The sequence below is a fragment of the Meles meles genome, chromosome 7 (assembly GCF_922984935.1).
Source record: "Meles meles chromosome 7, mMelMel3.1 paternal haplotype, whole genome shotgun sequence".
Classification (NCBI taxonomy): Eukaryota; Metazoa; Chordata; class Mammalia; order Carnivora; family Mustelidae; genus Meles; species Meles meles.
Genome location: NC_060072.1, coordinates 153,745 through 168,369, shown reverse-complemented (window position 1 = coordinate 168,369; position 14,625 = coordinate 153,745). Strand labels below are relative to the sequence as shown.

Below are 14,625 nucleotides of genomic sequence, written 5' to 3'. Positions count from 1 at the left end.
GGTATCACAGGAAGGTCTGAAATGGGAAGAATGAAGACATAGGAAGAGGTTAACATTTGGATGAATCTAAACAGCGTTTAAAACAAAAAATAACAATATGCCTTATGTGTCTTTAAAAGGAAAATTAAAATGCATAGTAGAATTTAAATTGGGACAGGACTCAATCCAGGTAGAGTCTTCTAGGTTCTTTATATTGTTCAGGAAGAGGGTAGAAACAGCAATTCACTTGAGGCTTTGTTAAGTTTAACGGGGTGTCATAAGTAGGAGGGTGCCTGAGGTCAGATTCTTTTAGAAATAGTGGTGGGACAAAGGTTCAAGTACACGTGGCTGATCTACTCGGGCTTAGGACTGCTTGGACCAGTAGGTGCGGCAAAAGCGATGCCATATGACTTTCAAAGCCATATCAGAAAAGCCGCGCAGTTTCTGCCTGGCCCTCCTAGGAGCTCACTCGGGAGGAAGCCAGTCATCTTGTAAAAAGTCCCCCCACCCTGAGACCACCATGTGTAGACGCTGGTTGACAGCCGAGCTCTCCGCCAACAGTCACCATCAGCTGCCAGCTTTGTGAGAGAGCCCTCTTGCACATCCCAGCTAGCTGATTTCTGACTGTAACCACACCACGCGAGAAGCCCCAGTCAAGGACTTTTGAATCCCAAATTTATGATCAGAAAACTGTAAGCAGAGTAAAATGATTGTCTTAATCCAATAAACTTTGTGGTAATCTTCTACATAGCAAAAGTAGTTGGAACAGGTTTCCTACTAGGTCAAGGAATTGTGGGTGTCATGGTGATGGTTAGAGAACTGGATGCTTGACATCGACATTGAGGAGGTGGTGAAGCTATGACACCAGTCCTAATAGGTAAGTATGGCTTTTAAGCTTTTCATCATCATTATACATAGTTTTAGCCATTGGCATTTTACTTTTTTGTGTGACTTCTATGCTGAATAGAATAAAAGACAGATTCATATACATTTATTTATTTTCTTTCTTTAAAAAAGTTTTATTTATTTATTTGAGAGAGAGAGCATGCACACATGAGTGAGAGGCAGAGGGAGAGAGAGAAAAACTCAAGCAGACTCCGTGCTGAGCATGGAGCCTGACATGGGGCTCCATCTCCATAACCCTGAGGTCCATGACCTGAGTTGAAACCAAGACTTAGATGTTCAACTGACTGAGCTCCCCCAAAACCCCGCATTTACTTATATTCTGATGTATGAGAAAATTGTCAGGAAATGTCCTCTGACTGTTTAGAATTGATCCGTGACCAGGGTTGCTGAAACAGAAGCTCCGTTGCTTTTTCAGTTTTCCCAGAGAAGTCCAGTCAGTTCTGTGTTTTGTACTAGCTGCCCATGCCCTTAGTGGACTTTAGAGAAAACCAAATCATTAAAGTGCTGGAGTTGTTTAAGGGAAGGAAAAGAAGTCTGGAAGGACAGTGACAATAGGTGGTAAGGAAGTCAAGAGGAAAACCAGTAGTTGTGCAAGGGGCCCACAAGCTGAGGGAAGGGAGAACTTCAAGGAAGGTTTGGTCAGGTCCCTGGGGATCGCTCATTCATACAAATATGCTATGAGAATCACATGAGGTAACACATGTAAACTGGATGAAATGTGGGACATGTAAGGATCATAAACCCCTTCCAGAGATTGTGCCTTTTCATCAATGTATCCCTGAGTTGAGAAGAGCAGAGTCCTGAGAGCTTGGGAGCAAATGGGTCCTAGTTCGAGGAGCATGGGGAGGAGGAACCTTGAATGACCATGATGAGGAGCTAAACCCCATGCCTGGAGCTTTACATGTATTATCTTATGTGATCCTCATAGCATCAGTGTACAGTTGAAGAAACTGGGGTCCTTAGGATTGAGTAAATTGCCTGTGTTGAGAAAATCGATCACAACATAAAGATTGGTACCACAATCTCTCAGACCCTAAGGCTTATGACCTTCCATTTGTATTCTGGGGACAGATGGAAGGCTTCACAGGTAAAACTGGGTGTGGAAACCCTGACCTCATGACATTTATACTCCTGGAATCTGGAGGCAAATCATCTGGTAAGTGGGAAGAAAAGAAGGGAGGAGTCTTGAAGAGGATTGTGGGAATGATAACTTGAGGTGGAATTTAGAACTATAAGTCTTCATTCAAAGTTGATGCAATTCCAGGCAGAGGTAAATCCTGACACTTTTTATGGGAGAGGTCACTAGAATTGAAACAGTCAAAGACGGTTGACTGGTCAGAAGTCAAGGAATTGACTTACCAGGGTGTTGGATGGGTCATTTATGTGGCTGTCCAAGTTAGCCAGTTTGATGACAAGACAGGATTGAAAGGAAATCTGGGAAGTGGGGGTAGAAACTCTTTGTGAATTCTAGAGAGTGATCTGGATTTTTTGGGGGGGGGAGTCAGAGAATTTTTAATATGTCCAGAGTCCCTGAAACTCAGAAATGGGGAATGTTCTTAGTGCTCCCAAAATTGAAAAGACAGCATGTGGACAAGGGTTTAATGCTCCAGACCCGATAAAGTCCATAAGTCCTCTCATTCATTTGTTTCTTCATTCACATATCTTCTGAGCTCCTGCTATGTTCTAGGATCCAGCTGGCTTGGAGGTACAAAGGGAGTTAAGATAGTGTATCTGCTATCTTGCAGCTCCTGTTCATTAGAGAGGATAACATACACTATTAAGTACCATTCTTAGAAAAATACCATAATTGAGACAACATGTAAACTGTGGTTAGGGCACAAAATAGGGCACAATCTGACCTTGGCTATAGCCCTTCTATCTCAAGAAAAGAATGATGTTGTCCTTCATGCATGAGCTCCTTCTGCCTTGTGGTTTCCAGGCATTAATCAAGTGCTTCATCTTTCTCACAGAAATAATTTTCCACAGAAGTAGGAAATGTCAGGGCACATAATTTCCATCGGGGGGTGGTTTAAGGATAGTTTCATTGCACTCTTGTTGAAAATCCAGCCTCCTTCTTTAGCCAGATCTTCTCCACAACATCCCCCTAACCTGCCCTTCCAACCCGAATTTATCAACTGTGCTCACAACACTGATCTGCCCTCCCCCACCCCAAAGCCTGCTGACCTTGATCTAATCTAAGTCCTCCAGCTGGATTTCAACCATCGCTCTCCCCACGCAGCTCCATATCAAGTCAGAAAGTCAGAATATGTCAGTCTCCTGAACAGTGCCAATCACATAGTTGGTGCTCAAGAAACAGTTTTTCCAATTGAATGAACATAGCCTCAGGGTTATCACCCAGGGCCCATCAGTACCTCTGTCTGCGTGGTCTGTACTGTGTACTGAAAGCTCAGTTTTAGCTCCAATCAGCAACCTCTGTATGATCAACTTGGAATCCAGCCGGATCAGCATGCCCTGGTCAGATGTCTCTGTCCAGCACGGATCAGCACCCTCTGGGAGAACAGCTCCTTCAGCTCCGATCAGCACGTTTTAGGGAGACGTCTCCGTCGGCCCAATCAGCACCCAGAGGCGGACAGCTCCCAGCCCAGCCTCGGTCTGGACCCCCGCCCCCCCCCGCCCCGGCCCACCCAGGCCCTGGCTTGGGACCCCAACTCTTGAGATTCTTCCGGAGGCCAGCGCAGCTCCGGGCGGCGCCCGCCCTTCCACGAGCCTCTCCCCTTCCCAGTGTACCAGGGGTCAGTGGACCCGGACCGCTGCCGCCCTCCGACGTCCCCCAGCTTTCTCACCGGAGGCTCTCCCTCTCTGCCCCCCCCCCGCCCCGCAGACCCTCCTGGACACGAACTGGTCTCCCCCCACCCCGCCGCCAGTCCGCTCCCCACCTCCCCCACCCCGCGAAGAAACCAAAGCCGACCGTCCCCGAGCCGGAGCCTCTCCGTCAAACCACCGTCTCTCCTCCAACCAGCTTCCCCGCCAGCCCCCTCTCGCCCTCCCCTGTCCCCTCCCTCCGCTCCCGGATCCTCCCTCTCCTCTCCCCTCCCCCTGCGGCGCTGCCGCTCGCCTGCCGCGGTGTCCTGGCAGGGTGTCGAGGTGTGTCGGCGGGCGGGGTGTCGCAGGGCGTGTCACGAGGTGACTCGGGGAGGGCTGAAGACCGAGGGAGGGAGCGACGAAGGGCGTGCGGGGCCGTCGCTCCGCGCACCCCTCCCCCCGCCGCAGTCGGCAGGCCTTTCCCCGGAGAAGATGGCGGATCGGGCGGAGATGTTTTCTCTTTCCACCTTTCATTCGCTGTCGCCGCCAGGCTGCAGGTACGCACTCTGGCGCCCTGGGCTTTGGCAGGCCCTTATCTTCCCGCAACCCCCTCCCCGACCCAGTCCCCAGCCTCCTCCGACCCAGCCCTGCCACCCCACCCCCATCGCCTTTGGGGACCCAAGCCCCAGTCCCCTCTCTCTTCCCAAGGCCTCTGACTCCTGCTCCCCATCCTCGTTCCCTGCAGGGTCTCTATTTTTGTCCTACCCTCAATCCCCCTTTTCCAGCCCTAATGACCGCCCTCCCCCCCATATCCCGTTGGGACCCAGTGCCGCACCCAGCCGGGGCAGCCGACCCCTCAAGGGTGGAGGACCCTCAAGGGTGGAGCCGACCCCTCAAGGCTGAGCCTCTGACCCGGCAGCCTGTCTGGACAGGACACCGAGCCACCTTCTGTGCTTGGCAGTGTCCTTTTGGCCTTGTTGGGCCTGTCTTCGGTAAAGGCCTGTCTTGGCCAGTAGGGCTCGGGGAGGGAGAGAGTTGAAGTCAAGCCTGGAGCCCCTGGGGGAAAGGACTGAGGCGGGCAGAGGATTGGACCCCTGGGTGTAGACCTGCCTTGGGCAGGAGTGGGAGACAAAGTGGCTAGTGGACTCTGTGCCCAGAGCAGGCCTACCTGCCCCCCCCCCAGCCGCTGCTGCGGCTTCAGCTCCCCTCCCCCAACTCTGCTCAGCCTGACTCCCCTGGGGCTGAAGCTGTGACCCAGGGGGGCAGGGATCAGGGAGGAGAGGCTGCTGGCTCTCTGAGAGAGAGGAGGAGCTGGAGGAGGGTTGAGGGGACAGGAGGCTCCTCTGGGCTGGTCTTGGCTCAGATTGTGGGAGGAATCTGCTGAAGAGCACAGCTTGGGACTCAAGGTGATGGCAGTACGTGGCTCTGGGAGTTGGGTTTTCTGGAGACCATGGGGCCTAGCAGCTGGGGGTCCCTCCTTAGGGCCAGCATCCAGGCAGGGAGGGAGTCCAGAGTTTATGGCTCTCTAGGGAGCCCTGTCCTTGCTCTCTGACCCTGGTCTCCTCTCCCAGGCCTCCACAGGACATAAGCCTGGAAGAATTTGATGATGAGGACCTGTCTGAGATCACCGATGACTGTGGCTTGGGCCTCAGCTATGATTCCGACCACTGCGAGAAGGTGGGGAAGGGACTGGGGGACTGGAAGCCTCACTCTGGCTCTGTTTACTGTTCACTTGGAGTTTTAGTGTGGGTCTGAGCTCAGCCTTGAAATAAGAAACCCTCTGATTGTCCCCTCCCTGTGGGCCTCCTGGCTCAGGGTCTTCCTTGATATCAAACCTTCCTTTTTTCAGACTGTACACCCTCCACAGAGGGCTGTCTTCAGCATTCCTCGCCTGGCCCCTGTCACTGGGCTAGCTTGGGGGAGGGGAGGTATGCCTTCAGTCCTCAGACCACTTTTTAAGAAGACCCTGCCCCTTTCTGCTGCCGTCTCAGCTGTCTTCTTCCCAGCTCTGTCCCCTCTTCTCAAGCCTCCTCTGCCTTATGTCTCCACCCCTGGTATCTTCTCTCTCCCCATCTCCTGCTTCTTCTCCACCCCCTCTCTGTCTCTCCCTGTTTCTGTTTTCATTCGTTCAAGAACATTGCTGAGGAACTGCCATGTGGCAAGTGCTGGGGGACTCCCGGTTTGTGGAAGGAGAATGGGACAAGCGTTGTCCTTTCCCTTGGGCGCTTGTAACTTAGTGGGGGAGAAAGACAAGGCCGTGGCTGGCTGAATATGAAGGACTGAGTTCCAATGAATGGGAGGACACTAGGGGCAATGAAAGGGGAGGGAACCCAACAGACACTGAGGCCTTCCGGGAGACTTTGCAAGGGCAAGGCGGGAAATGGCGCACAGCCTTGCCCTTAGGGAAGACTGGATGGAGCTGGGCAGATAAGGGAGGGAGGGAATGAGGAGAGGATTTGCTGGCAAAGTGATTCAGTGTGTCAAAGGCCCTGAGGTAGGTGCAAGCTTGGTGAATCCTGGGTTGTTTTCGTGCATTCCGACGAACATCTGTAGGCTAAGCCCTGTTCTCAAGGTGGGATATGTTGGTACACAATATGGACATGGGCTTGTCTGGTGGAGCTTGCAGCCTGAGGAGAGGGTACAGCAGAATACAGTGATTGTGAATTGGGTTAAAATGCCATGAAAGAAGGAGTGCTGGTGTCAAATGTGATGGGCTTTGGAGATAACACGAGGGTGGCATGTGGATTGAGGCTACCCCGAGAACTGGAGTGATCTTTTTGTATCTTAAGCAGATTTTTTAAAAAAGATTTTTTTGTTTATTCATCTGAGAGAGACAGCAAGGGAGAGCATGAGCTGGGGGGAGGGGCAGAGGGAGCCAAAGAAGCAGACTCCCCGCTGAGCTGAAAGCCTGGGACAGACACATGGATGCTGACCCCTGCCTAAGGTAGATGCTTAACTGACTGAAGCACCCAGGTGCCCCCTAAGCAGATTTTTTTTCCAAAAAACTGCTCAGTTGGTGGGGAACAGAGTGAATTGGAGTCTTCTCTCCCTGAATTCATAGCTTCTGCTTTCCCCTGTCCTGGGATTTGGAACCCCAGGTCACTGTTGAGCTCTGGCCCAGCTCTGCCTGTCCCTCCTTCTTGCAGGACAGTCTCTCCCTAGGACGCTCGGAGCAGCCGCACCCCATCTGCTCCTTCCAGGATGATTTCCAGGAGTTTGAGATGATCGATGACAATGAAGAGGAGGAGGAGGAAGAGGAGGAGGACGAGGAGGAGGAAGAGGAGGAGGAGGAAGAGGAGGAAGGTGAAGGGGAGGGCAAGGAGGCAGGAGGCCCTGTGTCGGAGGCCCCTGCCCCAGAGACCCTGATCCCTTCCCCCTCCGTGGATGAACCCCACAAGAACCGGCCCACCACTCTCCATCTGACTACGCTGGGAGCTCAGGTGAGCATCCAGACCCACCCGCAACATTCTGGAGTTAACCTGGGTTTTTAGCATCTGGGACTCTGCTCCCCATGGCAGCCTGTCCTACCCCAGAAAGTTGGAGACACCCCTCAGCGCTGCTTTCTTACTGCTCCCCCACCCCACCCTCAGGACTCCCTGAACAACAATGGAGGCTTTGCCCCAGCGCCTCCGGCTTCCTGGCAGGAGACAGTACTGCGCTCGCCTCCCCAGGAGCCCCTCAGAGGTGAGCAGAGTGGTGGTGCTGGTGGTGGGGTCACAGGAGGCAAGGGGAAGAGGAAGGGAGCTGAGTGGGCTTGCTGATACATAACCCCTGCTCTGCAGAGTCGCCCGCGTCCCTCCAGCCCACAGAGGCGAGCCCGTGCGGGGTGCAGTCTCCTGTGCGCCCGGGCTGCGACGGGGAAGGGAACCGACCGGCCGCGGGTGCCCCTGCGCCCTGTGGCGCCTCGCCCTCCTCGGATCCTGGCATCGAGGCCGACCTGGGAAGCCGCTCCAGCGGGGGCCGAGGCGGTCGGCGCAGCAGCCAGGAGCTGTCCTCGCCGGGCTCCGACTCGGAGGACGCGGGGGGCGCGCGCCTGGGGCGCATGATTTCGTCCATCTCAGAGACCGAGCTGGAGCTGAGCAGCGACGGCGGCAGCAGCAGCAGCGGCCGCTCCTCGCACCTCACCAACTCCATCGAGGAGGCCTCATCGCCTGCCTCCGAGCCGGAGCCCGAGCCCGAGGCCCCCTGTGAGCCCCCGCGTCGCCCCGCCTTCCTGCCCGTGGGCCCCGACGACACCAACAGCGAGTACGAGTCGGGGTCCGAGTCTGAGCCCGACCTCAGCGAGGACGCCGACTCGCCCTGGCTGCTCAGCAACCTCGTGAGCCGCATGATCTCCGAGGGCTCCTCGCCCATCCGCTGCCCCGGCCAGTGCCTGTCTCCCGCGTCCCGTCCTTCTGGGGAGCCCGCGTCGCCCGCGGACGGGGCCGCCGAGGGCCCGGAGGCGCCTGCAGGGCGGGGCGGCGTGGAGCTGGTGGACATGGAGACGCTGTGCGGGCCGCCGCCCCCGGCGCCCTCCGCGCCTCGGCCCGGCCCCGCCCAGCCCGGGCCCTGCCTCTTCCTCAGCAACCCCACGCGCGACACCATCACGCCGCTGTGGGCCGCCGCAGGCCGCAGCGCCCGGCCAGGCCGCTCCTGTTCGGCCGCCTGCTCCGAGGAGGACGATGAGGATGAAGAGGACGAGATGGACGCCGGTGACAAGGTGGGCCCTCCTGGCGGCAGGGGCGTGGGCCCCGCCGCGCCGCTGGACGCCTCGCTGGTGTACGACGCGGTCAAGTACACGCTGGTGGTGGACGAGCACACGCAGCTGGAGCTGGTCAGCCTGCGGCGCTGCGCCGGCCTGGGGGACGACGGCTCGGAGGACAGCGGTGGCGAGGCCAGCGAGGAAGAGACGGCGGCCGCACTGCTGGGTGGTGGTCAGGGCCCGGAGGACGCCTCTCCGGACAGCCCTGACCTCACCTTCTCTAAGAAGTTCCTCAACGTCTTTGTCAACAGCACATCTCGTTCTTCCAGTGAGTGGGAGGCGGGGCAAGGGGGATGGTCCCCAGCGTGCCAGGGCAGCCTGAGGGTCCGAGGGTGGTCAGGGCTAGGCGCTGCCCTCTTACCCAGGACATGTGCCTGCCGCGTTCCCCAGGCCCCGGGCAGGGTGGGCAGTGGAATGGGGAGGGCTCTTCTGCCTCCGGCCCTTGATGAGCGGGGTCTCCGTCCCTCTGGGAGTCCGGACAGCCTACACCAGACAGCTGATGGGTGCATCGGGGAGGAACTCAGCTAGGCCTTCCAGTACTTTTCTTCTCCTGCCCCCTGAGTGTCTGTCTCTCCCTGTGTCTGTGTCTCAGGCACGGAGTCCTTTGGTCTTTTTTCCTGCTTGGTCAATGGGGAGGAGAAAGAGCAAACCCACCGGGCTGTCTTCAGGTACAGCCTTTCCCCTGCTTGCTGTCAGTGATCCCCAGCCTCAGTCCACAGACTCTGTAGGACTGGGGTGGACACCACCCACTGGGTCCCCCCCCCGACCCTCCGGTGACCTCCCACCTCCCACCGGACCTCAGGTTCATCCCTCGCCATCCGGACGAGCTGGAGCTGGATGTGGACGACCCGGTGCTGGTGGAGGCCGAGGAGGATGACTTCTGGTTCCGCGGTTTCAACATGCGCACAGGGGAGCGTGGGGTCTTCCCTGCCTTCTATGCCCATGCGGTGCCTGGCCCTGCCAAGGACCTGCTAGGTGAGGGCCCATTCCCAAGGGGTAGCTTGTCACCCAGGCTTCACCGCCCCCTCTGCCTGCTCTGGGCCCCTGGTGACGTCCTCCTCCCCCCAGGGAGCAAGCGGAGTCCCTGCTGGGTGGAGCGCTTCGACGTGCAGTTCCTGGGCTCTGTAGAGGTGCCCTGTCACCAGGGCAACGGCATCCTGTGTGCAGCCATGCAGAAGGTCAGTCTGGGGTCAGCAGCCCCCGCCAACCCCATGGGCTGGCCCAGCCTCTGGAGGTCCTGGGCCTCTGGCCGCACAGGGTTCTGACGGTGCCTTGGGAGCCTCAGGCTCCCAAGAACCCGGGGATCCCAGCTCTGACTCGGGCCTGGGCACACAGGTCTGGGGCACAGCTTGGCAGGTCTCTCCCTCCCTCGAACCCTCAGCGGAACTTGGCGTGCTCCGCCCTCTGCTCTAGCCCCAGCCCTGCAGCTTGGTCGCCTGCGGTGGGGCCCCCACCTTCCCCCCAGCTCCTTCTTTCCTGCAGTCCGTCTTCCTTTGGTCCATAGATCAAGACTGACTCTCACACATCCTTTCCTGGGAGTCGTCTGCTCCCTGGTTCGTTCACTCGGTAGACGTGTAGTGAGCCTGCCCCCCTGCTGGTCCTGCGGTCGAGTGGGGAAGCAGCCGAGGAACAGGACGGCTCTGTTGCTGAGCGCTCCCATCCAGCCCACAGGGATGGGCACCGAGGAGGCCAGGGCTGGGGGGCCGTGGTCATGTCTGGAGGAGCAGAAGGGAGTGGCAGGCTTAGTGCAAACAGGTGGCGAGCTGGGCCTGAGCCTGAGTGGCTGAGACCACCGGCTCCCGTCTTCTAGGGTTAGTGCCGAGGGTCTTCGTCCGTCATGTGAAATGTTGCACCCCGGGGAGAGAGAGACCTTTGCAGGGCCCTGAGCCCCTCTGTCCCCCAACTTCTTCCCAGATTGCTACCGCCCGGAAGCTGACTGTCCACCTGCGTCCTCCTGCTTCCTGTGACCTCGAGATTTCCCTCCGGGGGGTGAAGCTGAGTCTGAGCGGAGGCCCTGAGGTGGGAGTGCAAGGGCCTGAGGCCTGGGGGCGGCCGGGCATGGGTCAAGGCGGGAGGGGCCCCTGGCGGGATGCCGGGCAGGGAGCCCAGGCCCCGCGGCTGACGCGGCGTGCCCGGCCGCCTCTGCTCAGTTCCAGTACTGCAGTCACTTCTTCCAGATGAAGAACATCTCCTTCTGCGGTTGCCATCCCCGCAACAGCTGGTGAGGGCCTCCCCCCGCCCAGTCCCCACCAGCCCCGGGTGTTGCCTGGATACAAGCCTCCCTCCCCCACACTGACTGCCCCACCTGCGCCCACACGGCACCCAGTCTGCCCTGGGCACAGGAGGCTGGGCTCAGGCAAGCTCTCGTCTGGTCTGGGTGGGGAAACAGAGACACAGCCACGTACGTGCTCGAAGCCCCTGTTGGGGTCTGGCGGACGTCTGTGTGGGGCTCCAGTGAGCAGCCCTGTAGGGAGCGGGGTGAGTTCTCTTGGGGCTCAGGAGGGGACTGAGGTCCGCTCTGCAAGCCTTGGAAGATAAGTCACTCGGTGGGTCTTGGCAGGGAGCCAGCTGAGCTAAGGCTGTGGGGGAGGGGCGCTAGGTGTCTTAGGGGGCAGCTAGGATGAGGCTGGAAAGACACTAGGAGTACCTGGGACTCGTCCGAGAGCTTGCAGTCAGTCCCATTTGCAGTGCCGTCATGGTGGGGCTCAGCTGGCCAAGCTGGTCCCGGCTGCCATGCGGACGGATGGCCCGGGGGTTACTGCAAGAGGCCAGGTGCTGCTGAGCTGTGCAGGGACAGTGCGCTGGGGGCACCTAGGAGGTGGGACAGGCAGGCCCGAGGCTGATGGGATGCAGAGGCTGGCCTGGAGGGAGCACCAAGGGTGATGTGCAGAGAGTGACCCTTACACCTGGAGAAGGAGCGTGGAGTGAGTAGGCCTGATGTGCTGGGCATGTGGCATTCAGGCGCAGACACAGTGCCATCGGACTGGCTGTCTGGAGCGGGAGGGAGACGTGGAGGGAAGAGTTGGCTGGGAGCAGGTGGGTCACTGTGATGGAGGGGAACGAGACAGGCGGAGTGAGAAGGGACAGGAGGGAGGGGAGCGAGAGGACCAGAGCGGTCACTGGCTTGGGAGATGCGCAGGCTTCCTGCCCAGCCCGACTCCTGCCCGCTCTTCCCGGTGTCCTCGATGAAGGAAATAGGATGTCACTGGAAAGAAAGGGCCAACCAGAGGCTCGAAAAGACTTGGTGGGCTATTGGGGGAAGCCGGTCGTCAAGGGCAGGTTAGGTGTAGGAGGGACATGGGGACGGGAGCTGAGGCTCGTCACGGATCTGCGGTCCAGCCTGTGTATCATTCGGACACTTCTGTGATAACGAGGCTGGTGAGAAGGGCTGTGTCCGCTGCCTGGGGCATGGGGTCAAGCCTCAGCAGGGTCAGAGCCGGTTTGAGGCTGCAGACCGAACAGGGCAGCTCTGGTACCGCGAGGACTGGTCTGCATGAGGCCTGAGTAGGCAGTGGGCTGAGAGCGGCTCTGGCAGGAGGGGAGACAACAGAGAATCAGGCCTGGATGCGTGAACACGGACCCAAGTGCAAGCCCATGAGAGAGAGGTGGTCAGACCAGTGGATCAAGACGGAGGGGAGGCCGTGGGGGGAGCGGACGGGACCAAGGAACGACTGTCCTGGCCCAGACCTTCCTAGGATTTGTCACTTCAGAACTCAGCCCAGTCTCTCACAGAAGGAGGCGCTAACGAAATAGTGTTCGATGAACCCGTAACGCCTCTCCCGGGGAAGCAGGCAGCGATGAGGGTTGCGCTGGACTGGCAGGGCCTGGATGAGGGTGGAGTGTGTGGTCTGTGGGGTCCCAGACCGGCTGTGTGTCCTTGGGCGCGTTTCTGACCATCTCTGGGCCTCAGCTCTGTCCTCTCGGGACAGTAGATCAGGCTGTTGGGAGGGTATGTGGGTTAGTAGTACTAGTAGTAGTAGTACTAGTCGTCATAGTACGAGTAGTACTGGTAGTTGTGGCTGGGGCTTGGTAAGCGATGTCTGAGTGTTGGTGGCCGGAGGTGTCTGAGACAAGGCTGTCGGGGACACACGAGCGTGGCGTCTTGGCAGTGCCGCTGCCTTGTGGGTTCCGTGCTCTGGAACCACAGACCCAGGCCCAGTCTGCTGTGGACTGGGTCAGCCACCGTCTCGGGTCTACTGCTGCGCGGCTCTAACAGGGCCTCCCTCCAGACCAGGTTTTGTTCGTGTCTTAGACGAGCAGGATGGGGCAGACTCAGGAGAGGGCTGAACGAGACCGAGCTGGGGAAGCGACCCCAGATCATGACCCAGCCAGGGCGGGAGCTTTTTCTCCACGAAGAGGGTTTAGCAGGTTGGGGCCAATGCCCAGCCCCAGCTCGGAGCTCAGATGATCGCTGGAGCAGCAGTGGGGCTGGGCTGAGGTGACTTGGCCAGGAAGGCGGGAAGGAGGCTCCGCCCTGTGGCCCAGGGGCAGGCTCCGGGTGGGGGGCCCTCCCTGTCCCAGAGAAATTCACACAGGTCACTCACCCCTCGTAGGTGCCTTGCACCGTGCTTGGACTGGACCCCAAAAAGGCGCCTTCACATCTTTAATCTGTGGGACTCACACCTTTCCCCATCCCCTGCTCTGTCCCGGAGCCCTCTGGTGGGGGGGGGATCCGGAGGTGTGGGTTGGTGCTCTGACCGTCCCCCCCCACACCAACCCCTCGCAGCTATTTTGGCTTCATCACCAAACACCCTCTGCTGAGCCGCTTCGCCTGCCACGTCTTCGTCTCCCAGGAGTCCATGAGGCCCGTGGCCCAGAGCGTAGGGTAAGTGGGGTGGGGAGTGCCGGGGCGGGGAAGCTCAGGGCTGGGACGGGGTGGGGGGGTGGCGTGAGGCCGGGGGAGCAGAGCCGGGTTAGAGTGTGGGTGGGCGGGAGGGAGGAGCAGCGGTGGGGAGTCAGCAGGAGGCAAGCACGTTTGCAGACTTGGGGGCGGGAGCGGGGTTCTTGGCATGGGAGTGACACAGGTCCGTGCTTGTGCTCAGCGGCCCCAAGGGCTGAGGAGTGGGGTCTGGGGATGACGGGCACGCCCCGGTGGGTAGGGAGGGAGAGCTGCGGGCCCGGGGCAGGGGCGACTCCGGTGGCCCGAGTGGCTGGTGGACCTTCCCCCCCCCCCCCCCCCCCCCCGCCCCCAGCCGCGCCTTCCTGGAGTACTACGAGCAGCACCTGGAGTACGCCTGCCCCACAGAGGACATCTACCTGGAGTAGCCGCCCGCCGCCCTCCTGCTGCAGGGGCCGCTGGGGCTGCACGCCTCTCCGGAAGCCGCCGCGGCTTTGGCAAGAACTGGATTGGGGGCACGTGGGAACTGATGTCGGGGAGTTTCCTCCTTGCTCCCCAGGGGCTGCGGGAGAGAGGAGTCCTCTCCACTTTCCCTCCAATACGTTCTTTCTCTCTGTGTCACCCTCTTCCGCTCCTTGATCTCCTCCTATCTCCTTGTTTCTGTCTCCGCCCCTCTCTGTGCCTGCAAACTCTAGCCCTCTGCTCTTTACTTGGGGTCAGAACTGGGAAGGTCGTCGAGGAAGGCAAGACTCTAGGTGACTGGTGGCCCCGGGCTCCCAGGCCACCCCTCCTGCCCCTTCCCTGTGATTTATAAAGGAATTTTAATTTTTATAGTGAATCTCAAAGGATTACCCCATCCTTGACCACAGGGACAAAGAGAGGGACCCTCCATACTGCCCCACATGGAGCTCGGGGGAAGCAGGGAAGGGCTCCCCAGAAGGGCCCTGGGGGAGATTAGATTAGCTCTTGATGCTAACCCCGAGCCCACAGATGCTGGGAGGGGTGCGCGCCCCGGCCCTGGCCACACCAGCGTCCGCTTTGCCGCTGCAAACACTCCCTGCAGTCCAGCGCCTCAATAAACTCTGCTTGGTGTGATACTGGCTGTTTCTGGGGCCCAGTTGGGGGCCGGGGGGCCAGGAGCAGCCCGTGCCTGTGTTGGAACCCTGAGAAGATTCAGCCCTGCGGTGCTCTCCAAGGTCATGCCACAGGCTCCCTGGGGATTGTCCCAAGATGTACTTGATCTGAGTGCATCTCAGCAGGGCCCTGAGGCCGGAGAGGAAGGGCCGTGGTCACACTTAGCGTGTTCCTTCCGGAACGGCTGGGGAGCCAGTCGGGCTCAGATCAGCGTGTGCAGGTGCTCATGGGTGTTTTGCAGGCATGTGAGTGAGAAAGAAGGGGT

General features: G+C 58.9%; 1 protein-coding gene across 1 annotated transcript; it reads left to right on the top strand.

Annotated features, from left to right (window-relative positions):
* Window positions 1–3,925: 3,925 nt before the first annotated feature.
* MAPK8IP2 (mitogen-activated protein kinase 8 interacting protein 2) lies at window positions 3,926–14,321 on the top strand. Its single transcript, XM_046013932.1, has 12 exons — window positions 3,926–4,205; window positions 5,220–5,325; window positions 6,795–7,088; window positions 7,239–7,332; window positions 7,431–8,657; window positions 8,982–9,057; window positions 9,192–9,364; window positions 9,458–9,567; window positions 10,304–10,408; window positions 10,540–10,610; window positions 13,116–13,214; window positions 13,582–14,321. The coding sequence occupies exons 1-12, from the start codon at window positions 4,141–4,143 to the stop codon at window positions 13,652–13,654; spliced, it is 2,493 nt and encodes an 830-aa protein (XP_045869888.1). The 5' UTR covers window positions 3,926–4,140; the 3' UTR covers window positions 13,655–14,321.
* Window positions 14,322–14,625: the final 304 nt, after the last annotated feature.

Excerpts from the sequence above, each read along its gene's own strand:
- MAPK8IP2 (XM_046013932.1), top strand. The coding sequence starts at position 4,141 with ATGGCGGATCGGGCGGAGATGTTTTCTCTTTCCACCTTTCATTCGCTG. Across the intron at positions 7,333-7,430 it reads TCCCCAGGAGCCCCTCAGAG|AGTCGCCCGCGTCCCTCCAG; the intron begins GTGAGCAGAGTG and ends CCTGCTCTGCAG. Across the intron at positions 13,215-13,581 it reads CCCGTGGCCCAGAGCGTAGG|CCGCGCCTTCCTGGAGTACT; the intron begins GTAAGTGGGGTG and ends CCCCGCCCCCAG.